The sequence below is a fragment of the Oreochromis aureus genome, linkage group 4 (genome assembly GCF_013358895.1).
Source record: "Oreochromis aureus strain Israel breed Guangdong linkage group 4, ZZ_aureus, whole genome shotgun sequence".
In the NCBI taxonomy this organism is placed as follows: domain Eukaryota; kingdom Metazoa; phylum Chordata; class Actinopteri; order Cichliformes; family Cichlidae; genus Oreochromis; species Oreochromis aureus.
The window spans coordinates 401,001-426,761 of record NC_052945.1 but is presented as its reverse complement, the minus strand read 5'-3'; the positions used below and the strand labels follow the sequence as shown (position 1 = coordinate 426,761).

The window sequence follows — 25,761 nt, the reverse complement described above, 5'->3', positions numbered from 1 at the left end:
CTTTGATTGCTGAAAGCCTCCCCTGCCAGAGGAAGATTATCCTGTAGGCGACCATAAAGACGCCAGCTTCAGAACGGTACCACACACACAGACTGAGCACGCGGTTCATTGTCATACATCGATGATAGTCCTTGGATTGTTCAGAATATTCTCCCACATTTGTGCCTTTTTCTCTCCACAGCATCCTCAGCAGAGCTTGGGCCTGATACCCAGAGCTCACCTGGACCTGAAGGATCCTCAGGTAATCAGTCGGTCAGCGCCATCTGTGTGTCTGCATTTTATTTGCATTACTCCATTGGTTTGTTGACTGTTACAGATTCCCTCAGTGCCCCAAAGTCTGATGGGAAATGGAGTTTGTGAGGACGGAGCGTCGCTGCAGGCCAGGAAGCTGAGACTCAGCATGGGAGAAGACGTGAGTGAAAACCTTACGGCACAGCAACAACCTTTATAGGCCTGCGTCACACAGACTTTAACTGGTTTCTGGGTTTCAGACGTGTTCCCATGGCCACCGGAGGAACTTCTCCGATCACACTGACATGATAAGCAGACACGCCTCCCCCGACAGTCCACAGGTAGACACTTACCTGTGTCACTATCACAGCTCCATTCATTCGCATTGACTCGCTCGTTCCTGCTCATCCATTCGCTCATTTGTCGATCTGATGTCACCCTGTTCTCCCTCATCAAGCTCTCTAATAGGTGCAGACTGAAGAGGAATCTGTCCAATCAGAGCACAGGGTCCAGCTCACAGCATGTAGGTCTTGGCACCTGATTGGCTGTTGGGGAGATTAGTGAAGGTTTCCAGCAGATGTGGTTCCACTAACTCATCACATTAACATCTTACTAATCGCTGCCTGACGGGAACTTTTTGGGCAGTTCAGACTGACAGCGCCACCTGCTGTGCTTCCTCAGTATTATGTGTTAAACATTTAAAAAGATTTTTCCTGACACCATGAAGTTCATGTGTGTTTATCGGTGTTCAGGTTTTTATTGTAAGGCTGAATTTGCCCAGAAAGTTGCTCAGTGTTTCTCCACTAACCCTTAAATCGCTCAATAATACCCATCCATCACGTATTAACAGCTCTGAGGGTCTGATTGGTCTCTTTCTATGGCACTGCTTTTGGTTCTGGTAACTCCAGCATCTCTGACTTTGTCCACACTGTATTCTGGAGTCTGGTGTGCACACTGAATCAGACTTTGTCCACAGGTTCACACCACACTCTGGTGGTCCTCCTACTTCTCCTGTAGCATCAGCAGACATTCCTGGCCTGATTCTGTACACAAGCATAGCTGGTTCCTGCTGCTTCACTCATACAAACTCTGTGCAATGTTCAAAGGAAACAGGAAACCACCTGCAAAGGAAACATGTGCACATTGTCCAGAGTTCATGAGGAAAATGGTTTAAGACATAAAAACTGAGAGCATTAAAAGAAGACGCTGCTGTGTGCAGTGTCCGTGAACGCCCCATCCATCCTCCACTCACGAGAATGAATTCTGAACGATGTGCAGATCGTCTCTGATGATGAGCCAAGGACCGAAACCAAACACCGTCTTGTGTGACACTCCCAGAAATCTTGGACACAATGCTAAAATCAACAAACGCTAAGTTTAATATTTGCAGACTTCAAAGCAAGCTGGCCATTAACTATGACTCAAGCTGTAAGCTTACCAAAGGAGTTTACCCTCCCAGACACCACTCCATGTGTTACTGCCTCAAGCTAAACAACAAGAAGTGTGTGCATGACAAAATTACATGAAGTAGAATTTATTAAAAACAAACTCACAGTAAGTTCTGCTGAATGAATAAAAGGCACCACACCTGGGCCAGCTTTTATCACGTTGAAGGTACAGGTGTGCTGCATCAGCTGACCGCCTTGCAGAGAGGAGAGCAGCAGCAGCACGAGGGCAGTGGGAGTTTCAAGGCTCAACCTTGATTAATGCACGAGTAACACGCTGGATTGTAAAAATGGCTGCTGTGGAGAAGCTTTGGTTCACGTGGTAGTAAAGTCCCTCCTGTGTTTCCCCAAAGCAAACTCTTCCTTTGTCAGATGAAAAGTGTCTTTCTGTAAACAACAAGTTCAGTCATGTTTTATAGTTTTTGTTGATGTACTATTTCATTAGGGATGCAAAGGAAGTCACTGGGGGATTTCTGGAGGTCTCTCGAGGCCTTGTTTGTGTCCGTTAGGAGGTCCTCTGTGCACCGAGAATGTTTTAGGTGTCCTTGAATAATCACATAAATCTTTGAGTTTGGTTCCTGGAAAGATTTTCAGGTATTTAAAAATGTTTCCAGCACTGATCAGACTGATGGATGAAATGGGACAGGCTGATAAAAGGCCTTTCATTAGGCTCTCACCACTCCCGTGTTTGCAGAGGAGTCACATTTCAAAGCAGGTAACCTGAGGACTCAGCTGTATGTCTGCATTCCTACAGGGACACCTGCTGGAGAAAGCTGGGATTCTCAACAAGACTAAAGTGGCTGAAAATGGAAAAAAGATCAGGTGAGAGCAGAAAAGTTCAGTTTGTTTTTTAAAGCTGGATGTTCTGTCCTAATCTCTGTTACAGTATACTGTAAAGGTAAGGTGTGTGCTCGTATCTGTTCTGTGGGTTTTGCTCGGAGGTAACTGTGTCTCCTGATTTTTGGACAGGAAGAACTGGAGTCAATCGTGGACTGTCCTGCATGGAGGGATCCTCACATTCCATAAAGACCCCAGACCAGCCGGGAATGCTGTAAGAATCCGTTTACATAGTCCAACAGGAGCTCAATGCACCTTCTGCCTCGAACCATTACTTGTGTTTTCTACTCTCTGTAGTAATAAAATTTCTCAGGACTAAACACCTGAGAAATGTTTGGATTTCATATGTGGAAGACTCTTAGATTGATCTAATAAATGAACAAGGCAACCAGAGAAAAACTAACCTGAGAAGGAATTCAATGAGTTATTAAATACAAACAATACCGCCAGCATTAATAAATGGCTACGATATAGAAACTTTAGATTTCCATCCATGAATAATTGATCCTATTGTGCTATTAAACTATGGTGGTGGTGATGATGATGAGGAGGATGACGATGATGGTGATGATGAGGATGATGAGGATAATAAAAAAAAATCAAAAATTATTTCTATAGCATATAAAAATACACCAAAGTTGACCAAAGTGCTTCAGAGTCGGTCAGAGCAAAAGCATAAGAAGGAATGAAAGAAACAGTTAGAAGGAGAGCAGGAAACAATATGAACAACATGGGTAAAAACACATAACTAGCCACAAAGTAACAACCTGGTTTGAATCAAAAGCCAAACTAAAATAATACGTTTTAAGATGCAACTTAAAAGACTGGAAGGACTCAGAGGAACGAATCTAAGGAGGGAGGTTATGATGAGGATGATGAGGATGATGATTATGACGGCGATGAGGAGGAAGGAGGAGAATGAGGATGATAATGATGGTGATGATGATGAGGATGACGATGATGACGATGATGATGAGAAGGATGAGGATGATGATTATGATGGTGATGAGGACGATGAGGAGGAGAATGAGGATGATAATGATGGTGATGATGAGCAGGAGGATGATGGTGATGATGAGGAGGAGGAGGATGATGGTGATGATGATGACGATGATGATGAAAAGAATGAGGATGATGATTATGACAGCGATGATGATGAGGACAATGAGGATGATAATGATGGTGATGAGGAGGAGGAGGAGGATGGTGATGATGAGGAGGAGGATGATGGTGATGACTTGTTTTCCCTCAGAGCAAAGCGTCACAGATTGTTCCAGAATACACCGTTGAACTCAGAGGAGCTTCGGTGAGCTGGGCCTGCAAAGACAAGTCGTCCAAGAAGAACGTTCTGGAGGTACAAAGTCCTTTTTACCCCAGTTACATCAGCTGCACACCTTCACTTCTTACCTGCTTGTTGAAGACCACTGTGGTGTTTGTGTGCAGCTGAAGACACGTCAGGGCTGCGAGTATCTGATGCAGTACGACAAGGAGAGCATCATCGGCGACTGGCTCAAAGTGATCCAGGACACCATCGGACAGCTGGTGCCAGACGGAACACACAGACCGGTAATCCTTCGAAGCCTCGCGCCTCATTCAGGCTCTTTGCTTCTGAGCGAACTGCAGGTGAATTACAGTGACGTCTGTTTTCAGGAACAGGAGCACCTATCAGACAGTGAAGACGATGGTAAACATGTTACCAGCTGGTGTTTCTGATGTCTCTTCAAAATGACCCACAGAGTGATGGAATAAGTTTATTATTAAGAACTTTTTATTAGCAGGTATTGCACAGTGGTTGTCATAGTAACACTGAACGCTTTCTTCTTCTGCTGCATCTTCAGCGAGCAGGATCCCATCGGGAGCTGACACGGAGCAGACGCGAGTTCGGTCCAAACTGCGACGCTTCCTGCAGCGAAGGCCGACTCTGCAGAGCGTCAAAGAGCGAGGATACATCAGAGGTAAAAAGGCCTCCCGATCGCATGCACCGACCTTTAAACGCTGTGAATATCATTGACTTTTCTATCAGATGCAGATGTTTACCTGCATGTAACTGAACCTGCTCTGTGATCCAAAGCTAACTCACTACAATAACTGTTGTTTCTTGCCTACAGACTCACCTGTATATTCATTTGGTGTTAGTTTAATGAGTGAGATTAGCAGCTGAGTTAACCCTTACACATTTACATCAACATGTGCACAGCGCACGGATAAATACAAAGATCCAGAGGTGAACAGAAAAACATAATAAAACAGTAATGCATCCGAGTGTGAGTTTATCAAGTTCAACAGAGACGTGAATCACGATGTAGACGATATGAAAACTGTAAAATGATGCTAAGCCTGATGACACAGAAACATGCAGCTCGTTGATCAGACTGGAAATGTCTTCCAGACAACGTCTTTGGCTGCCACCTGGACACTCTGTGCCACCGAGAACACAGCACCATCCCCAAGTTTGTGGAGAAATGCATCAGGACAGTGGAGCGCAGAGGTGACGGAGGCACACATGTTACCCACACGCTACAGGAGACGCACAACAAAACATCCCGAAAGGTTGATTGTTCATCTGGACGTAACGTTTTCAGTGGGAGAAACGTCCAGATGAACAATCAACCTTTTGGGATTGACTTACCTGGATGATTGAGCATGGATCGAGGCACATCAAAACGCACGTGTGTGTGCGTGTGTGTGTGCGTGTGTGTGTTAAGGCTCACATCATGTTTTGTTGTGTTTTAATGGTTGAATGTGTAACTCTGTCACGCAGACATGGGTCGATTTTTAGGCTCTTTCGCTCATTAGCTTAGATTTGTAGTCGTATTGAATCTAATATGATGTTGCAGCCGTACAGCACTGAAACAGGGATTTATGGTGAAGTGTTGTGCGACAGAATTCAGACGTTGTTTTTATCTAAGGTGGAAATGAAACAATTCTTAAAGGTTTAACCCAGCGACTGATAAACTGGAGTGTTTGTCTGCTTACTGGCTTCACTCGCTGTGTTCAGGTCTGGATGTGGACGGGATCTACAGAGTGAGCGGAAACCTGGCCGTGATCCAGAAACTACGACACAAAGCCGATCACGGTAATGCGGCGCTGACACAGTTCATGTTCGGTAACGGTCACGTGATTTCTCCCTGGATTCAAACGGTTGGATGGATCGTTCAGACCTGTGGCGGCAGCACGAAGCTGTTCGGGTGTAACAGATTAATCTGAACCCAAAGTCTGTTTGATCTGAAGTTTGGTTTCAGGAGACTGAAGCTGTCCTCTGTTTCTGCAGAGGAGCACTTGGACCTGGAGGACGGACAGTGGGAGGAGATTCACGTGATCACCGGCGCTCTCAAGCTTTTCCTGCGGGAGCTTCCAGAGCCGCTGTTTCCCTTCAGTGTCTTTGAAAAGTTCATCGCCGCCATCCGTCAGTGCACACGGTGTTTGACACATACATGTTAATACACAGCAAAGGAAATGTCATACACACTGTACCAGACCTGCACTAACCCTGGTCTACTAATGTTATCTTATGTCTTTGAACCCAGCTTTTAACTCAAGGAGGGTAAAGCTGGGCATACCCTGTGCGATTTTTTTCAGTCACGTTATTCAGCTCCTGCTCTGATGCGACCTGAGTGCTCACACTGTGCGTCCATAACACGAAGGTTGCAACACAAAATCTGTCTCTCGCTCTCCCTCTCTGTCTTTCACATACACAGACACAGACACACACACACCACCATCAACTTTGCTAAAGTGCTAATGAAAAACATTGACCAGGCAGCTGTGATTGAGCAGCAGTGTAGATCCAACTCTTTTCACGGTTGTTGCGGTCGTGATAATTTTGTGAGGCCACATCGAAAAGGCTCAGATGAGCTTGCCGAAGTTCTAGAAGTTGTGCCTCCATCGCTTGTGTCCAGATCACACGCCGTGCTGCTCCGTCTTTTCACTTTCATTTCTGTGTTTGTGCGTGCGCAGTGTGAGAGGCTGCGGTGACACCCTCACGACGGGCGACAGGATTTCAAACAGGTTTGATTTTCTTACGACCAAACGATTGATGATCGAGAGCTGGTTGTGAGGTGTTAATCGCTTCTCGTTACCCCATGTATACTACACGATGCACGACACACGATTAAAGCGAAACTCGGGCCGATCCCCAAAACGGTCGCACGACTGAAAAATCGGCTCAAAATGGGCCAAAAATCGCACAGTATGTGCCCAGCATAACACGTTGAGTTTATTTCAGACAGAATTAGTCCATACCAGTGGAAGAAAATCTCAGTCACTTGTTCCAGTGTATGTAAAAGTATACCTCGTGTCTTATAACCGTCCAAGCTCTCACTCTCTCTAGACTCATTGGAACGGCACATAAATTTGCACACATAGTTCGTCAGTGAGGCAGGAAAACTTGGGACATTACTCGTGACACACATTTGGCTTGCAGATCTCCATCTTGGAAAACTCTACATCAGGGGTCCCCAATCCCAGTCCACGAGGGCCGGTGTCCCTGCAGGTTTTAGATCTCACCCTGGGTCAGCACACCTGAATCACATGATTAGTTCATTACCAGGCCTCTGGAGAACTTCAGGACATGTTAAGGAGGTCATTTAGCCATTTAAATCAGCTGTGATGGATGAAGGACACATCTAAAACCTGCAGGGACACCGGCCCTCGTGGACTGGGATTGGGGACCCCTGCTCTATGCATCCTGACAGTCCAGCTGCAGTTTTTACATTATGACTTTACTGTAACGACACCACAAGTATAGCCGGACGTACAGCAGGCTGGAAAAAGGGCCGCTTTAACATCATCTGAGCACAAGTCAAATTTAAGTGCTGACACAACTTACAGCACTGTGCATCACATCATCATCATCATCATCATCATCACCACCGCCAAGATCACTTTTTTAGATATGATCCAAGGATCTCACCACCTCCAGGTTTGCTAAATAAAAAGATGTAAAACTCCTGATCCTCTGTGGTTATAGCAATCACAATAACACTCTTTTTAGGGTTAAACAAAATATCACACTGGGCTCCATAACTAGCACAAACTCTAAGTAATGATTAAGAAGAACGTTACCCACACAGTCATTTAACATGACAGGATCATCAGGACACAAACTGAGTCTTTAGCTCTTTACACTGTTAAATATGCCAGTAAGCCCATCAATACGATAGCAATAACACCTCACTGCTGTTAGTAAACTTTTCTTACTAAAACTCTTACAGCTTGTTGTGCTGAAGCCTGCATTAAATATTTGCAAACTCGAACAGCTGAACACATCTGATAAGTTGTAAATGTGCAGAGGTCGACCGAGGAGTCGACTCCTTCCAGTCAGGTCTCCTCTCGGGTCTCCTCTCCACGGTGACCGCAGAGAAACACAGAGTAACTAGATCACAACAAGCCCAGCACACGTTTCTGATGAGCAATACACCAAAAAGTGTCATCGTGCCTCTAAACTGTTGCAGTACAGAACCTTAGCTGTGTGTGTTTGCAGAAGTCCCAGACTACAGCCTGAGGGTGTCCTACATGAAGGATTTGGTGCAGACTCTTCCTCTGCCGAACCACAACACCATGGAGCTGCTGTTCAGACACCTGCGAAAGTGAGTTTGCTCCGAGGCATCCACATTGAAACGGCGGAAAACGCTTTCGTACTGCGCATGCGTGAAACACAAGACGATTCGACCCGCCTCATTTATGTCTGCCGCTTATTTACTTTCCGGCTCTTTGAAACGTCGCCGCAAAATGTCGAGGAAAAGCACCGAGTTTTTTAAACGGACTAACAATGAGGTGGAGTTGTTGGTGCAAGTAACAGAAAAAGTACAAAGTTGCAAAAGTGAGTGAGAATTAAAGAATTTGAAGAAAAGCTATCTCGAGCAAGTACAGACTGATATTAATCTTTAATACGGCTGTAGAAAAAATAACTGCAATATAATGCCCTCCGCTATCTTAGTTTAATTGGTCACATGACTGCATCACATGACTAAAATGTGTCATCATTTTCGAAAAAGCTCCGTTTTTGCTGTCCACACTGCGACGCAAAAGCACCATTTTCAAATGTATGCGTTTTCGAGAGCGTTTTCCTTGGGGAAAACGCCGTCTCAGTGTGGACGGAAGGCCAAAACGGAGAGAAAACAACGCGTTTTCAAACGAAAACGTATTAGTGTGGACGTAGCCTAAGCATGTCCAGTCTGCTTTCTGTCAGATACACCCCTAACAGTCCCAGTTACACACTGGGTAAAGGTGTGGAATGCACTGCATCATGACAATGGTGAAATAGGTCTGCAACTCCCAAATAATCAGCCAGCTAAAATAAAATTAATCTGCAAGTAGAAACGAAGCAGCAGAGCATGAAGGTGATTAGGTCTGCTTTAAAAACAACATGTGTATCTGTCTGTGCCTCTCCAGGGTGATAGAACACAAGGACTCTAACAGGATGTCGGTTCAGAGTATCGCCATCGTGTTCGGACCCACACTGCTTCGCCCCGAGACCGAGTCGGCAAATATGACGATTCACATGGTGTTCCAGAGCCAGATTGTGGAGCTCTTGCTCAACGAGTTCCAGACTGTTTTCTCAGAGAGCTAAAAGGAAACTCCTGGAATTTACTCTGCATCCTGCGAGAACCCTCAGAGGACACATGACTCTTCCAACACCCTCGAGAACATTGACCTACACACCTACACACCACCTGCTCTCTGACCCGGGAACCGAATGTGGAAATTATAACTGAATCTGAGAGGACCACCTGATACCCAGGGTTGGTTCTGAAACCTCTCTCACTCATCTTTAAAAGGAGCAGACCTAATCTGACATTTTATTGGCACCTTAAAACCATCAAACATGTGACAAAGACATCTTTCGCCAGACTTGTAGCTCTCTGGACCGAAACAGGAACTGATCCTGGGTGAACCTCTAGGACAGGTTTGAAACCTTACCAGCATGTTTGCTTCTCCTTCAAGACAAAACACCAAAATGGTGAATGTCCTGTTAAACCTCTGAATGCCTCACATTAAACCAGACTGGTTCAGGACCCTTTGAGAAACTCGTGGAACTCTGAAGTCATCTTCTATTGCTTTTTTGTTTTTTAACTCTGTGGACGTTAAACTTTGAACCGGAACCTGCTGGCTGTGTTGTCTGGACCCAAAAACCCTTTTTATAAATTTCATATATATAAAATGTAAATGTATATTATCAGCATCACGCCTTAAATGAGCTGAAAAACAGCAGAACAAACAGTATCCTGATTGAATGGCACCGTCTCAGGATCCTGTGCTTCTTCAGTGTACAGACACAATCCTTCCAAGTATTTTTGAATTTTCAGTCCTTCCTCTGCAGATGACTGGAAATTTACCTTCAAGGTATGACTTGGTATGACTTTCTGGTATCTTTCTGTGAACCAGAAAGTCATACCAACCCAAAGAGGGTGAGTCTCCATGGAAGGAGTTTATTGGCCCTGAGCTGCACATATGATTCTGATCCTGAGAATGCAAAAACCCTAACAGATCCTGAACACGACGCTGCTGCTGGATTAGTCATGTCCTGATGGTTCAAATGGGTTCTGGGCTGATGAGGTACATTTCGGTATCTCCATCCACCTATATCTACCAGAGCAGCCATCAGTCTGTGCTGCATTCACTGATGCTGGGAAACAGCTTCACGCGGTAAAATAATTTTCTACATCAGTGTTGATACCATGAGTATGTTTAAGTTACATAAAACATGCAACACATTAAACACTGGATCAAACTCTAGACTTTATGATGTGATAATCAAGTTTTCTTAAATATGGAGCTTCCTCAACAGATGGAACATTATAGAAAACGTATCTGAAACGCTTGACTCCGAATGAGAGAGAGAAGTTTTATCGACTGTTAAACTGTAGATCTGAGTGAAAGGAGGCTCCACTGAACACAGAACAAAGGATTTAAAACTATATCACAGCCAGGGATGGATTTTACAGGACAGTTCTTACTGTTATAATTAGTTATGTATGTTTTAATAGTACTGAGTTTCTATGCACTACAAATGCAGAACTAAGTTACTTTGTTAGGGAAGATATTCCTTTCTGTACAAGAGGGCATTTTCCTGACTTTAGTTTGAAATAAACTGTCGTGTATGACGGTATTCAGCTGGGTCTGTTTCTCTTTCTCAACACACCCAGAAATCAAACACATCAAACTCTTTATTTAACACAAATTCACCAAATGACTAAAACCACAACCACAGAAATATAACCTGCAACCGTAACGTCATCCAATAAAGATGGCTGCTAAAGCCTCGACAAGACAAAGTGTGAATCATCGAAGTTCAACAAAGAGCTGAAGCTTTGGTGGGAGGACTCACAGATGTGCTGCTCCAATGCTTGGTTACTGGCGTTCCTGGCATTTGGTGGCCATTGTTGCTGATACTGCCATAGCAAAAATGACCAATCACAGTGCAAGCTAGCAAAGCTTCCATCAGCAAGTAGCATTAGCCCAGCTAGCTGCCTGTTAGTAACTTTGTTCGTATTGTGTTATTCTGTATTCATTAGCCGCTGTCCCAGGTTATTTGCATAATGTGATTTCATTGGCTATCGGCCATGATGAGCCACTGAATAAACATGAATAAAAGACAACAGCAGGTAGAAATCTCAGGTTTTCAGATCCCTTATTGTGAAACTGTGTGTAGCAGTCATACGTGCTGTATCGCCTCTTTGTGTTATTTGGGAGATGTGATCATGGTAAACTGTTACCATGGTATCAGGTGCTCGTCGGACGATGCTCATCTTCTGCGGTTTCACCTGAGATTGTGATGTGGATTGTCGAGCTGCATTGGACCTGAGGGTGTAAAATAAAACTCATCTGACGCTTTCACATCATGATCGGCAGCAGCTGCTGCTTCATTCTTGTGTTTCAGAAATATGTGAACAGGTTCTTTTTCTTCTTTTTCCCTGAGAGCTTACAGAAACGACACAAACCCCCTGAGCTGTGAATCCTGATCAGTCCGCAGCAGATTTTATTCTTCAGGAAAATCTTCACTAAAAAATTCTTGAGTACAAATGTTTGTTCATGTTGGTGCATCAACAACAAAGGTGGATATCAAATTTTTGACCTGTTTTACTTCATAAGAACAATTTAAGGAAGGCGTCATCTCATTCTGATTTCAGTCTTCGTTAAGAAGGCATCAGCTTAAAGTGCTGGCACTGACCCGTTAACATCCCACCCAGGATATATAAGACTTACTGGTTTCTGCAGTAGAAAACTCTCTGAAAACAAACAACTGTCAGATTTAAATTATCAGATTAAATCAGGCCAGGAAGAGCTGAGCTGGTCCTGTGCTGTGGGTTTACCTGTGTTGTTGCTCATGCATTCCAGACTCTCAACCAGGTCGCGCCTCCCCACCTTCTCCAGCACATACTTGGCCACTTGCAGAGTATCAGAACTGTTACTGTCCATCTCTGCTCAGGACAGCGTTAGGACGCCTCTAGCTAGTAAAAAGGTCCTTTGTGCCAAAAGCAGTCAGTGTGCTGAATAACGAGATGCTGGGATGTGTATTGTTGCGCTGAGGTTTTATGTGAATATGGGTTGATATGAAGTGACTCGATTGATCTGTTGATGAACTGGAAAGAAATTTCCATCGATATGGAAAATAAAGTTTTCTATGCTATTGTTCTGATCCAGGTGCAGTGGATTTATCTGGGCTGCAGGGGGCGCCAAACTTCACACACAATAAAAGATTCTTAATGAAATATTTCAGGTTTGATGTTTACTGTGATTCATGGAATACTTCATCAGCTCCTTCCTCATAACATGCTGCCTGAAACAAAAACTGCACCAAAACCAGAAACGAGAGAAGCTGCCGAATAAGCAAACACCAGAACTCTTCCTGTTCACTGCACTGAGCTCGACCTGCAACCCGCACACCTTCATCTTATCTACTGTGATCGCCTTTAACATTCTTAGTTCGTAACTTTTTACAATGAATTTTGCCACACGGCTCAGTTTACTGCATGTTTCATTTCTTTATGGTTGTGTCCTACATATACACCATGTATGACATATAAAATACATAAACTTATGAGATGTTGTATAGAAATATTACCTTGTTACCTAATATTACCGAAGTAGAAAGTGTAGAAACAGTGGAGGCTTCGTTATGGCTTCCTGTTTGGTTTACGTTGGAGTTTGTGCGTAAGTCACTGTGCTGGGATCTGGGTGATCCTGATCACAATCATCATGTCTTTCTCTTATTTTTTTTTATATTTCTCCTGTTTAATATTTATATTTTATTCCAGCACAGATGGTGTGGCGCGCCCACGCCAACCCACGCTATTCTGTTTTGTACGGGCGGATCCCAGCCCTACAGTTCCGCCAGCGGCCACAGGCGGCAGCAGCGAGCAGACATCGCTCAGAGAAGAGAAGAAGAAGACGGGAGCGGCGCGTCGTCATGGAAACGGTTTGTTTTCAGTCTTAGACGAGAGAGTTCACGGAGGGAGTGAGAACGCCTGAGCTCAGGTGAACACAGAGAGGATTCAGGCTGTTACAGGTGAGCCTTGACGTCAGACTCGAGCTGCGTTCAGGACCCGGTCGTGTTTTCGACTTCCGCTAGATCAAAGCTGCTTTAGTTAGCAGCTGTGAGGTCACGTGACCAATAACCGTGTAGCTGTTAGATCTGTGTAGCTGCTGTGATGTCACGTTGTGATGTCACCGCTGTTTGCACCGTGATGTGAGCTGCAGCAGAGGGAGGAGGGGCTTTATGTGACCTCTGACCTATCTGCTTTCTTATTAGAATTCCATCAGAAGTGATCAGGTGACTCCTCGCTGCCTCAGGCTCACTTTTATTTTTCTGCCTTTCTGATGAACTCAGTACTTAAACAGGAAGTTCATCGTGACTTACAGGAAGTCAAGAAGCTGTGTGACATCATCAGGAGGTGGCGATGTCACAGCGTGACGTCATCGACTTCTCTGCGTTGGAGAGAGAGCTGCAGGTGGCGGTCGAGTCTGAGCGGCGACATCAGCGTGAGAACGACGCCAAGCTGAGAGCCGTCAGCCAGAGAGCGTCCTACGACCAGTTCAGGTAGGCGGGTCCTGGAGAGGCCTGGACCTCTTTCAAAGCATTTCAAGGGTCCTTGAATGAGTTCCAGGAGATTTTGAGCTTTGGTTGGCGAGGCCTGCTGAGTCCAGGAGGGCCCTGGTCAGTGATGTTTTAAAGGTTTTTCTCACAGCTGGGTGTGGTTTATGTGTCCCTCAGAGACCTGGTCCTGGCCTGCCACATGAAGCCTCTGGAGAAGAAAGATAAAGATAGCGCACCGCGGAAACAGCCCTGGAACCCCGTTGCCCGGAGCAACAAGTGATGTCCGCTCACCTGGACCAGCTTGGACCGACACGCTGTAACCCACAGAGTCTTTGATGTTCTGATGTCAGAACATGTGACACATGATGAAAGCTGTAAACAGGAAATGAGATCAGATGTAACAGTTCATCATTTTCTAATAAACATGAAGAACGCGAACCATTCTCCCAGCATCACTGACTCCTACACCTGTTCATTCACCTGTGACCTGTGGACGTCTTTCACTGTACTGACCCAACACCGAGGTCAGAGGTGATCAGGTAGTCGTGCAGGTAGTCCCACCCTGAGAGTGTAACAGCAGCGGATCAGGTCTGTGGACAGGTGTGCAGTTCTGTGTTTTTTCTGTCCTCACTCCTCTGATTTCAGATTCTCACACTGAGCAGCAGGGGGCGCTCCAGGTCCACCGCTCAGCTTTGTTTGGCATCTCCGGATGAAGGCTGAGCACTAACAACCATGACAGAGCGAAACAGCTCACATGTGACCAACTGTGAAAAACACTGAGATGATTTTTTATTACAGGAAGTGAAAAAGGAAAAGTAAGTGTCAGCGACCCTGGAAATCATGTGACTCACTGGTATCACTATAAATATAACAGACAGATATCAACTTATGTTCTGTCTGTGAAGGCTCTCAGTCATACAGGCCGTGGTGATCTAAGCTTGGAAGAAACGCGACTGGACATCTTGTGAAGACTTTTCATCACAATCAGGATATTTTGATAATCCCAAAGGAAATTATGTATCCGACAAGCTTCTTCAGTTCCAAAAGCAAATGAGTCCTAAGGGGGTCGCTGACCCACTGTTGATCCTCTGCCTAATCACATGAGCCAAGGTGTGAAAACAGGTGTCACTATCAGCCAACGTTGTGAAACCTAGCCTCATCCTATCATGTGACTTACTGAGGTCAAATGATCCAGGATGTGAGTGGGCATTAAGGCGTCTGGGAAGGGTCTCAAACTGGATTATAGATGGCAGACAGTTGGTGTGGAAGCCCCGCCCTCTGTCCAAATATGGTTGTTCACAGTAGACATAGATGCTTCTTTCACTCCTCTTTCAAACCATCTGTCTTCTCTGTCCAACATCTGCATCTAAACCTTTGACCTTTAGATGCAGATGTACAGTTGAGTCTTGTCCTGTGGAGGTGGCTCTTCTATGTTGTGGCTGTTTGGAGTCTCCAGTGTAGTCTGAGCACTCCTCGCTGCTCTGCACAGCTACGTTGTTGAGTTTGTCTTTGTGATGAACCAGTTTGTGTCTTTGTGTGTTGCTGGGTCAGAAGTACACTGGCATGTCGTGCTTGGAGAAGACTCTCCTGAATGTCTCTGATAAACCTGCTACATCAGTGATCACAACGATGTTCTGTTTCTCCATAGTTGGTGTCTGATCTTCTTTACTGGGGATCGTTTTTTCTAATCCACTCTGATAACCTTGCTACAGTCTGTTACTGTTATTAATACTTTACTTTCACTTTGTTTCATAGCTTTTGAAACGTCTTGCCCCAGCTTAGTTTTTCCTAAATTGTAACTTGTGTCCTCACGCTGATGTGAAACAGGAAGTGGTTTATGCTGAGCAGGTCTGCACACAGAGGGGCAGACAGGCGCAGGAGTGCTGCCTCTCACTCATATGTGGAGACTGAAGTGGGGCCGGTCCCGAGGGTGACGGCTGTTATTGGTGGCCCGGTACAGCAGAGGAGTGAGCCCTCGCGCTGTCACAGAGGATCTCTGTGTGCACAGCGCTGCAGCACACATGAAAGTTGGAGCTGCACGGTGAAGTTTCGCAGAATCACATGGGAGGAGGCTTCATCACAGCTCCGGCTCATCAGACGGCTGCTGGTGACTTTCTACACTTTTCTTCAGGTACGGTTCTTCCTCTATGGTTGTGAGATGTAAATCTGCTGCTTTCTGTGTGTTATTCAGATCAATATTCTAACATATTGATCAGCGTGCCTCCATCACACTCAAACTGATTTATGAAGAGTCTGTTTTAGAGTTTCAGAGAGTCCCTCGCACCTACAGTTACAGCATGTCAAAGGAAAGACGTTTTTCTACTTCACTCTGATTAACAGTACGTTTCTCTTTGGCTCAGGTGGTAGAGCCGATCAGCTACTGATCGGAAGGTTGGTGGTTCAACCCTTGGCTTCCCCAGTCTGCATGCCAAATATCCTTGGGCTAGATACTAACCCCAAGTTGCCCTACGGTGCGTGAATGTGTGTAAATGTTGGTTAGATTGCACTTGAGGTTAGAAATGCTTGTATGAATGGGTGAATGAGGCTTGTTGTACAGAGCGCTTTGAGTACTCCAGGGGAGTAGAAAAGCGCTATATAAGAATCAGTCAATTTACTCTGGCTAACAGCCCTTTCTACTGCACTCTACTCTGATTAACAACCCTTTTCTATTGGACTCTACTCTAACAGCAATTTTCTGACTATCTCTCATTTAAATGGCCCAGTTTAGTCACTTTTATTTGGTTGGTTCTTATTGCTCTCTGGTTTCTTCTGCATGTTTGTGCTGCTCTTAAGGATTAGTTTGTAGAAGCTGAGCTTGGAATCATGAAGGATCAGAACTTAAACAAGGATGTGATGAAGATCCTGGAAGAAGCTCCTAATGCCAGAAAAGCTCTGAGGGAAAACTATGACAATCTGCTCAATGTGGCCGACTACTGCTACAACAACTACATACAGGTACTAATCAGGAGCTAGTCTTTGTTCTAAGTTAGGCAAATGTTTTCCCTTTGCCTCCAGTCTTTGTGCCAAGTTAGGCTAACCATGATGTGTCTCTATCAGGCTGGTGAGGGCAGTGTGAAGGCATTGGAAGAAACTAAAAAGTTCACCACCCAATCACTGGCCAGTGTTGCTTACCAGATAAGCACTCTGGCCAGTAGCGTCCTGAGTCTACTTGATGCCCAGACCAATCAGCTTCGCCACATGGAGTCGTCTATCAACCTGATTGGTCAGGTAGGCCCCACCTAGTCCACATTGCTGATTGATGGTTAAAATAAGACAGGGGTCTTGAACTCCAGGCCTCGAGAGCTGGTGTCCTGCAGGTTTTAGATGTGTCCTTGATCCAACACAGCTGATTTAAATGGCTAAATGACCTCAACATGTCCTGAAGTTCTCCAAAGGCCAGGGTGAGATCTAAAACCTGCAGGACACCGGCCCTTGAGGCCTGGAGTTCAAGACCCCTGAAATAAGAGATCTTGTTTTCCTTTCAGGATAAGAGTGTAAGTATGATGTAAAGGTCCTGATTAGAGTCTGAAGCTCCTGACCTTTGACCCTCGCAGTTCTGTGGTTCTCACCTTAGGCAGAAAACACAAAGGCTGTATCCCAATTCAGGTTCTGCAGCCTTAAAGTACACAGTCTCAACGGTCCTCAAGGGCCACGTACTCAAAGACCGCTAAGGCCGGAAGTGCGAGGCTTGTAGGCTTGTGAAATGAGATGGTTTAGCCTCCGTCGCGCTGCCCAGGTTGCCTAGCAACCATGATACTAACAGCTGGAAACGTTTCATACAGCATCGTTTGACAGAAATGAAGGAGAACATATTTTGTTCATTTGTTTCTACATGAGCTTTGTGTGATTAGTTGAGTATCTGAGGCTGAGACCACAGGACTGTAAAACATGATTGTTGGCCTTCATTTCTGTACTGAACAGTCATTTCAAGATTAGTTAGTAAATAACAATTAGCTCATGTTGTTCATGAGACTAAAGTCATCTCACTGTGGTAATGTAAATATAATATGGCCAATATTATAGTTATTATATTAATCATGATTAGTTATTACAGCAGTGAGTTTGAACTCTGTGTCAAATACTGAGCTGCAGTAAAGATTCAAGTAGCAGTTATTCATATTTCCTATCACCTTAAATCTTCACTCAAACACAAGTATCTCTGACAGTGTATATACAGATGTATTATATATAAGAGACAAATATTGTTCTTTCAATATGTTGGCATTACTAAATTTGGCTCAATGCTTACATATATGTGTAAAAAGCAAATGTACGAGCTGTGATAACTGTTTCTGATAGAATGAAGAGTAGACTGATATATTAAATATTCCTTTATTGGGTGAGAAAATCAGACCATGTCATAACTGCTTTAAGTCATACAGAATAGATATCAGAGCCTTAAACAGGCTGACTTCTGCTAAATGGGTCAAACTGGGCAGAAAGTCTACAAACACATAACATCCTTATAGAATATGATGTAACACTATAGATCAACTTAGCTCAGAATATATAAAGCATATAAACAATTACAGCAATATGATGCAACAAACACAGCAGTGCTACTAATCCAAAATACTCAAAGCTTCATAGAACTGAAACAAACATTTATTTTTAGCTCCATTCTGCTGCTGATACATACTTTAGGTTTCTGAATATTAAACTTGTTGCTGCCTTTCATAGTGTGTAACCTGAAGGCCCTGAGTACTTTCTCCCACACTGAAAACACTGGGATGATAACATTATTTGAACATTACCTAATAAGACTGATTCAGGACAGACAATTAGTTATGTTAAACTTTCCTAGCAGTCCTTCACAAACAGGGAACAGTCTGTCTATTCTCTCCATCTGTCAGCTGCTGCTGGCTCTTCCTCCTCCTCTTCCTCACACACTGCTGAGTTTGTCCTGGTGGATCATCAGGGGTGCAAAGCCTCACAGATGATGTGCAGCAGTGGGTCCCTCAGTCTGTCCTCACTCTGGACACTTGCAGTTGTCACACATGGAAATCAAATGTGTGAGAAGCTGCAGGATTCAAACACAAGTGTAACTTATAAATACATGTTCATACTTTTATTCCACAATCAGAGAGAAAGAAACAGAGAGAGAGTGCAGGACAGACAGACAGGTGACAGTCTCAGGTGTATACACTGCTACAAAACAGCACAAGAGAAGGAGGATTTAGTGTTTGTGTTATTAGGAGTGCTAAACAAGAAGAGTTCCCAGATGGTCCAGTGGACACATGTGTGACTCCTGTGATTAAAGCATCTTTCTTTCAGCTTAACGAGGGAACCGTCAGCTCGTTCAAACACACCCCCTCCTGCAGGGAACGAGGGGGTGGGTAGTGTGGTGGTAAGACCACACAGCTTTGGAGCGGAAGTCGCAAGTTTGATTCCCTTCCTAGTATCCATTAAGGGCCCTTCCTAGGCCCCCCATGCCAAACACCAATCCCTGAAATTGCATAGCTAAGTATGCAGCCTGTCCGCAGCTTGGATGATTGCGTGAAGATGATTGCATATGTGAGTGTCTTACACCTGCATTTTCTCTAATGTCCAGCAGGGGATGACTACTCTGAAGTCTGCTTTCATAGATCTATATGGGAAAGTGAGCCTCACCTGATTCTGAGCTCAGTGAACTGTTTGCCGACAGTTTCACGTTTCAGGTCCGTCAGAATAAACGTGAAGTCCATGTTGTAAATGCCGGTCTTTCGAAGAGTCACAGTAGCAGAGCATCAGAGACCTATCCAGGGTCCATCCTGCCTCTCACACTGGGATGGGTAAAGGCTAACAGTATATCACTAATTATATACAACAGCAGGCTGAATTATTCACATTTAGAACGATGGGTGGATGTAGAGATAGGATAGGTGGATGGACGGGTGTCACCCGTGAAATGTTAGAAGCTTTGAATTTGAAAAAGAAGTAGGAAATGACGAGTGCATATAAACAGTGTAATGCAGTAAGTGTAACAGAGTGGGGGGTTCTAACAGACTGAAGGTGATTGGTCGCTGTCCTCCAGCAGCACCACACCTGTTTTAAGCTAGCATCAACATAAAGCTGTGTTTCACATTACAGACTCAGTGCATCAGAGACATATGAGCAGTATGACATATGATTACAACCTCTTCAAAGGTCAGAGGTCACCTGTTTCTCCCTGTGTTTGTCTATGATGCCGTCACGTTCACTGAAGCTCATGGTTTCTGCAGCCCATTAAATTTAAATGGAGCCACCATGTTGGACCTGGTCACACTGACCCGGTCCAGACTCGGGCAATTAACTTCTGACCTTTGTCCTCAGACCGTGGACATGCACAAGGAGAAGGTTTTCAGGAGGGAGATTGGCGTGTTCACGGCGGTGAGACGAGTCCCGCGCAGCCACAAGATCCTCCCTCCCACCAGCATGCAGCCACGCCCATCATACAGCCGCAAGCCAATCAACTACCAGCAGCTGGACAGTCTGGGCCACGGCATGAAGGTAACACACACACTTGTCCACTCTAACATCTTCAGCTTTGAGTTTGTCTTTGATTTTTGTCCAAAAAAAGCTCTCACTGAGGTTAGAAACACTTTTTAAAGGTGATGCGTTAGACCGCAGCACACACACAAACACAACCTGTGACATCAGCAAATGACCTCCAGGCTTTGCTCTGTTTTATCCACGTGCTAAAATCCAGCAGAGCTGCTCTTTGGTCAGCTGATGTGAGCTTGTGCACAGTGACAGGTGTGAGAGGTGTGGCAGGTGTGGGAGGCGGAGCTCTCTGTACAGTGTTTCGGTATTTCAGGCCTTCGTGACCTTTGAAGCCCTGAGGACATGAGAGGGAGGCTCAGCAGCAGCTGGTGTGAAATCAGACACGGGAAAGCAGAAGTGACGCTCTGCTCCGTGTGCTGTGTTCGCGATGCTAACAGGAAGTGTCTGAACCACAGAAGCAGAAATGACTGTGCAGTGAGACTTCCCCCTTCAGATGTTGGGTCACCTCTGTAGGCTGCAGCGTTCTCGTGCAGGTTTAGTTTCATCTGTAATATTCTCTGTTTCTGTTTGGGAAACGATGAGACTCGTAGCACAAATCCATAACAGCCGAGCGTGTGCTCACGGCACGCCATCAGTGCAGCGTAACCTGCACATGCTCAGTTTGTTCAAACAGCCGACAAAACCGGCCTGACCTCGTCAACTGGTTTATTCTCTGCGTCACGCTGGTCCTCCGAGGCTGGCAGGGATCATGGGTCGCGGCTGCAGCCTAAACATGTGAAGTGAATCTCAGCCAGGCTTCAGATCACGTCGCAGCACCATGGGCAGCCATGGCGCTGATCTCTGATCAGACCTGTGAGTTGACCGAGGAGCGCTCTTCTCCATCCTGCCCTGTGTGTGGGAATTTTTCCTTGATGCCACGCAGACCTCCGAGGTTCCATGCCGGGCTGTTCAGGATGTACCTGATGGTCACGCACACTCGGCTCGTGCTCTCAGTGTCACAGCTCTGTTTCATCACACAGCGTAAAGGAAACATTCACAGAAACATCACATTTGTGGAGATTTTTAATGTTGCTGTGCTGCACACACATAAACGTCACATGAAGGATGACCGTATTAACACAAAGCACTGCAACAGCATGCGTACGAGCTCTGCTGCCCACCTCAGCCCAACTTTCAGCTTTTTGTCAAACACATTTTTATCTTGAGAGTAAAAAAAGACAGGAAGAGCTTGAGAGTTTCTCACATCAGCTGCAGCGAGCGCTCGCACACTTCCTGTCTGTTGTCGCCTTCTCTGTGCGACACACGAAGCTCTGCTCAGGTCACAAAACAGCAGCAGCAGCAGCAGAAGAAGAAGAAGTGCTTCTAAAATAACTTTAACACATTAACCACACACACTCACACACACAGGCACACACACACATTTGCTGTGCTGTCTTTGTGAGGACCCACATGCACGCAGCACCTTCTCAGGCCCCTGACCATGAATCCACAAATGTTTCATTCACCCAGACAAAACAACTTCCCCCGATTCCAAACTGTCCTCACAGTGCGGTGATGCCCCCTCCATCCTGTTCCCCACTCACACGCACACACAAACACATGCACGCACACACACTCTGGGAGCCCAGCGTCTTTGTTGAGCGTGGGAAAATGTGCGGAGAGACTAATTAGTGCTGCAGCGGCCTGAGAGGCTCCATTGATGCTCACACTGGTATCTGTGTGTCTTCCCTCCCCGCAGGTCTCTGGGAAACAGTCGGACAAAACCGGAACGATCCGCAAACACGGCGCCTCCATCAGGTTTACTTTAGTTCTACTGTGTTTCTATTCAGAGCTCCTTCTGCTTTCACATCAGCATGCTCAACAGGAAGCTGAGCTTTCGTGTGTCTGTATGTTTCAGGTCCAACAAAGCTCCAGAGGCAGTCCAGTGCCCCGTGGTGCCCCCTGCTGGCGGGTAATAACCAGATACCTTTAATCCTCTGTCTGCAGCTTTAGGTCTGGTTTTAGGGTCAGGATCTCAGTTTAGCTCTGAGCTCTGACTGCAGCATCACAGAGCCTTCAGTCAGAGCTCAGGGCTGAAACCTGACTGCTGCTCCCTGAGGTTAAAGGAAGTCAAACCCACTGATGGGACAAACACAGTATTAAACAGCAACTCCAATCTGAACTTCATTTATCAGCTTTAATGTTGAAAAGTTTGTTTTTCAGCTCCAGCTTTGGGAAACCTGTAGCTCCACCCACCATCCCCACCACCTGGCAGGCACCGCCTGAGGCTGACATCATCACCACGCTGCTGGACGATGCCCCACCCCCTCCTCCTGCTCTCATTGAGATGCCAGTTCCAGACGGTGCCTTGGCCTTGCCTCCCCCACCTCCTCTTCCTGGTTCATCGGGAGATATATTAGCCCCCCCCCCTCCTCCTCCTCCCCCCCCTCCACCTTTTTCAGGCGCTAGCACTCCACCACCAGCTCCACCTCTCAGCCTTGAGACAGGTGAAGACAAAACAGAAAAATGTTTTTGATGATACCATAGCAACTACAAATCAGTTAGAAATGCAGAATTAGTTAATCCTGGTTTACGTAATCTGAGATATGCAGGTTCATTCATAGCTATGTCTGGATTAGTTAAGCCTGGACTACTTTACCCTGTATCAGTGTGGTTGGTTTGGGTAAACCATTCTATTTCTAAATATCGCAGCGTAACCGTGATCAAACTGTGTGACATTATGATGACATCACGTTTCCTCCCTGTCCTCAGTGGTGGAAGAGAACAGTTTTCCCTGTGCCTCTCTGCCTCCTCCTCTTCCTCTTTCTGAAGACTACGGCTTTCCTCCGTTGCCCGGTGACACCGCAGACCTCCTGGCCCCACCCCCTCCACCTCCACCTGACCAGGAGATAGACGGTAGCATTTTTCATATTGAACTACATGTGTGTTTCCTGGAGAAAGAGGCTGAAACATTTAAAAATTGTGCAGTTTAACCCAGTTTGGAGCCTTTGAAAGTCTGATTTTATGCATATGCAACAACTTTTACTGTAAAGATCAATGAACCACTGGTGCATTTGCAGTTTGATTTTCTAAAATCAGCTCTCTTCAACTCAGTCATAAGTCTCAAGATTCTCTGAAAAGGTTCAGGTGAAGAATAAAACAGTGAACACACTTCCTGTGTGATACATGGAAAGTCCGAATCATTCACAAATCTGGTATTTTAAAAGACGCCAAAAAACTTCCATTCCAAAAATGTGCAGTTTAAGTATCAGTTTCTTCTTCTGTGGTGCTTTTTGTCAGCCTTCCTTTGCTTTGTTTTTCTCCAGTCTTTTCTTCTTCTGTGGTTCTTTTGCAGTGACCCTCCCATCCAGGAGGAGTCGCCGCCGTCGCTCACCCCCGACCACTCGCTCTCTCTCTCTGAGGGTCCGCTCAGGCCCTGCCTCTCGCTGCCGCTATACTCGCTCTCTGTTCCTGCCTACTGTCCAATCACGTAAGCACAAAGTCGGGGAGCTACAGGTCTGAGAAGTCATGACTTTCGGGGCCATGAATGTTCCTTAATAATGTTCCAGGAGTTCCAGGCCTTTATCTGCCCACTGTCCATTTCAATCCAAACTTTATTAGGAATCTGTCGTGGACGCTGAGTCCTGATCAGCAACAGTGTGAGAGATGGACGTAGCTAAAGCGCCTTGTAGCTGCATTGGTTCTAATGGCCATCAGGGGGCGACACCTGTGGACTTGTGGAAGTCTCTGAGTCGACGTCCACTTCCTGCTGAGTTTATGAGTCGTTTCTTTACCTCAGTCATCGACTGTTCGAGCACTGAACTAGCTAACAAATTACAGTTTACATATCATTAGCCAATGAGGCTGCAGTTTCACACTCAGACCCGCCCCTTGAGGCTTCAGAGCAGGACTTGACTAACTGATGGCTGATGTCATTGTAACTGCGTCCATCTTTGGTACTGCCTGTGGTCTCAGACGATCACGCCTTCATTGCCCGGATACTGACCGGCTTTTTTCTGTCTGTCAGTCATGATTCCCCCGCCTCCCCCCTATCCTCCCCCCTGTGCTCCGCCTCGTCTTTCCTCCTCTTCAGCTCGGTTCTGCTTACCTGCTCGTCTCGAACACCTGGGTAAGACGAGAACTCTGCTGCTAGCATGCAGTACTCTTAGAGGTAGTACTTTTGTAGAATTAGAACATTAATACACACCTGCCTCCTCACCCTCATAGATCTGGAGATCCCAGCCCCACCTCCTCCGCTCTCATTGGATGATATGGCAGGGTTTGATGACATACCGCCCCTCCCACCTCCGGTGGATTATGACACCAATGCCCCTCCAGATTACATTGAGAAAGGTACTGAGGTGACATCACAGTTTGCTGTGATGACATCATTCCTACAGTCTGTGGCTTGTCTAACTGCAGTTCCTTTGTGTGTCCAGTGAGGGCGCTGTACAGCTATGAGGCTGTGAAGCTCGATGAGCTGTCCTTCACCGAGGGCGACATCATCTACCTGACTCAGCGCCATGACGACGGCTGGTATCAGGGCATCCTGAACGGCAGACAGGGCTACTTCCCTGAGAACTACGTTGAATCATGTGGCTAAATGAAGCCCCGCCCCCTCATGTTTAACAGCCCCACTGTAGTGTCCACTGAATGATTGTTGATGTAGGGTAACTTGTTGCACACCTCGGATCAGGTAGACTTCTGTGTTCTTAGCTTCTGATTGGTTTCCCCACACCTGACTCATTAACCCTTTGAGCGCTCGTATAAATCCTGTGATTAATGAAATAAAGTTTTTTTCTCAAAGCAGCAGCTGTGTCCCTCCCTGCAGTGTGTCCTCTTTCCTTCAGAGGGCGCTGCTCCTGTTCGGTCTCTCTCGGTCTCTTCCTGTTTGTTTCTCAGGTGCTTCAGAGTTGATCTGTTAGTGTTCAGACTTAATTTGCTGTGTTTGATTTGTCTCGTCTTTCAGATGTATATATACTAGAGATGGACCGATCCGATATTACATATCGGTATCGGTCCGATACTGACGTAAATTACTGGATCGGATATCGGTGAGAAATTAAAAATGTAATCCGATACATTAAATATAAAAAAAACACCTCACAAAACTTGCGACACGGCGTAACTCGGCTCATAACCGTAGCACGTAGGAGCAGTGTGCTCACGTGATAGAGCGGCTGTGTGTATTTGTAGCCTCGCTACCAAACCAGCATTTCATCTCCGAGGAAGTTATCCCAGAGAGAAGTAAAGCAAGTGTGTAAGTTCATCTCTGAATGTTTGTAAAGCATTCCCATGTTAAGCTTAACAACCGATATATGGAGCGACTGCCTCTCTCTCTCTCTCTCACCTTCCTGCTGCTACTTCAATGGTGAAACTGCTTAACGATCAGCTGATCGGCTTTTCTGTCGCGAGTCCGTCTCTCTTCTTTGTTTTGGCCCACTTTGCACCAGAAAGAGGAAACCAGCGGCGAACAACAGCAGCACCTTTAACCTTGATAAGCTGTTGTTAGAATTTATTTAATATTACTTTCTACACCAGGATCCTTTTCTCGTAGCTGACTGCTGGTAACTGTGCAGGGGCGGATCTAGCAAAGTTTAGCCAGGGGGGCCGATAGGGCATTAACAGGGAAAAGGGGCACAAAGACATACTTTTCTTTCTTATTCTCATTTAAAATGTCTAGCTTTTAATAAATAATTATCTGAATCTTACACCCAAAGTTTTAATCTGATGTAAAATGTATAGAAGTCCATTACTGTATATAGTAAC

The 25,761-nt window shown here is 45.5% G+C and overlaps 3 protein-coding genes across 12 annotated transcripts in view; all 3 read left to right on the top strand.

The window, feature by feature from the left end:
• LOC116319401 (rho GTPase-activating protein 27-like) overlaps positions 1 to 11,351 on the top strand; it is a 34,258-nt gene extending 22,907 nt beyond the window's left edge. For 2 of the 3 annotated variants that reach the window (XM_031738704.2, XM_031738706.2), the window contains exons 7-22: positions 17 to 76; positions 182 to 241; positions 317 to 412; positions 492 to 572; positions 689 to 754; positions 2,431 to 2,498; positions 2,646 to 2,727; positions 3,766 to 3,867; positions 3,957 to 4,079; positions 4,164 to 4,197; positions 4,352 to 4,468; positions 4,903 to 5,001; positions 5,512 to 5,589; positions 5,785 to 5,919; positions 7,996 to 8,101; positions 8,907 to 11,351. In XM_031738704.2, coding sequence (XP_031594564.1) covers positions 17 to 76; positions 182 to 241; positions 317 to 412; positions 492 to 572; positions 689 to 754; positions 2,431 to 2,498; positions 2,646 to 2,727; positions 3,766 to 3,867; positions 3,957 to 4,079; positions 4,164 to 4,197; positions 4,352 to 4,468; positions 4,903 to 5,001; positions 5,512 to 5,589; positions 5,785 to 5,919; positions 7,996 to 8,101; positions 8,907 to 9,084 — 1,485 coding nt within the window. In that variant the 3' untranslated portion in view covers positions 9,085 to 11,351. The remainder of the gene's footprint in view (positions 1 to 16; positions 77 to 181; positions 242 to 316; positions 413 to 491; positions 573 to 688; positions 755 to 2,430; positions 2,499 to 2,645; positions 2,728 to 3,765; positions 3,868 to 3,956; positions 4,080 to 4,163; positions 4,198 to 4,351; positions 4,469 to 4,902; positions 5,002 to 5,511; positions 5,590 to 5,784; positions 5,920 to 7,995; positions 8,102 to 8,906) is intronic. The other variant, XM_031738707.2, reaches the window with a different exon arrangement.
• A 1,537-nt stretch (positions 11,352 to 12,888) lies between these two features.
• On the top strand, positions 12,889 to 13,989 carry ccdc103 (coiled-coil domain containing 103). Of its 3 annotated transcripts, none has more exons than XM_031738709.2 (3): positions 12,889 to 13,023; positions 13,345 to 13,554; positions 13,729 to 13,989. In XM_031738709.2, the coding sequence occupies exons 2-3, from the start codon at positions 13,415 to 13,417 to the stop codon at positions 13,829 to 13,831; spliced, it is 243 nt and encodes an 80-aa protein (XP_031594569.1). In that variant the 5' UTR covers positions 12,889 to 13,023; positions 13,345 to 13,414; the 3' UTR covers positions 13,832 to 13,989. The 3 variants fall into 3 exon arrangements, with proteins under 3 accessions (XP_031594569.1, XP_031594570.1, XP_031594571.1); XM_031738710.2 differs by having other exon boundaries at positions 12,916 to 13,023; positions 13,377 to 13,554; XM_031738711.2 differs by lacking the exon at positions 12,889 to 13,023 and adding an exon at positions 13,113 to 13,287 and having other exon boundaries at positions 13,377 to 13,554.
• A 137-nt stretch (positions 13,990 to 14,126) lies between these two features.
• On the top strand, positions 14,127 to 24,801 carry abi3a (ABI family, member 3a). 6 transcript variants are annotated; one of them, XM_039611287.1, is made up of 14 exons: positions 14,127 to 14,366; positions 14,457 to 15,682; positions 15,912 to 15,942; positions 16,345 to 16,506; positions 16,609 to 16,779; positions 19,843 to 20,019; positions 21,752 to 21,810; positions 21,911 to 21,964; positions 22,216 to 22,499; positions 22,765 to 22,908; positions 23,348 to 23,482; positions 24,020 to 24,121; positions 24,220 to 24,345; positions 24,432 to 24,801. In XM_039611287.1, the coding sequence occupies exons 4-14, from the start codon at positions 16,375 to 16,377 to the stop codon at positions 24,593 to 24,595; spliced, it is 1,548 nt and encodes a 515-aa protein (XP_039467221.1). In that variant the 5' UTR covers positions 14,127 to 14,366; positions 14,457 to 15,682; positions 15,912 to 15,942; positions 16,345 to 16,374; the 3' UTR covers positions 24,596 to 24,801. The 6 variants fall into 6 exon arrangements, with proteins under 6 accessions (XP_039467221.1, XP_031594554.2, XP_039467222.1 ...); XM_031738694.2 differs by having other exon boundaries at positions 14,127 to 14,661; positions 15,379 to 15,682; XM_039611288.1 differs by lacking the exon at positions 15,912 to 15,942 and having other exon boundaries at positions 14,127 to 15,682.
• The last annotated feature ends 960 nt before the right edge of the window (positions 24,802 to 25,761 follow it).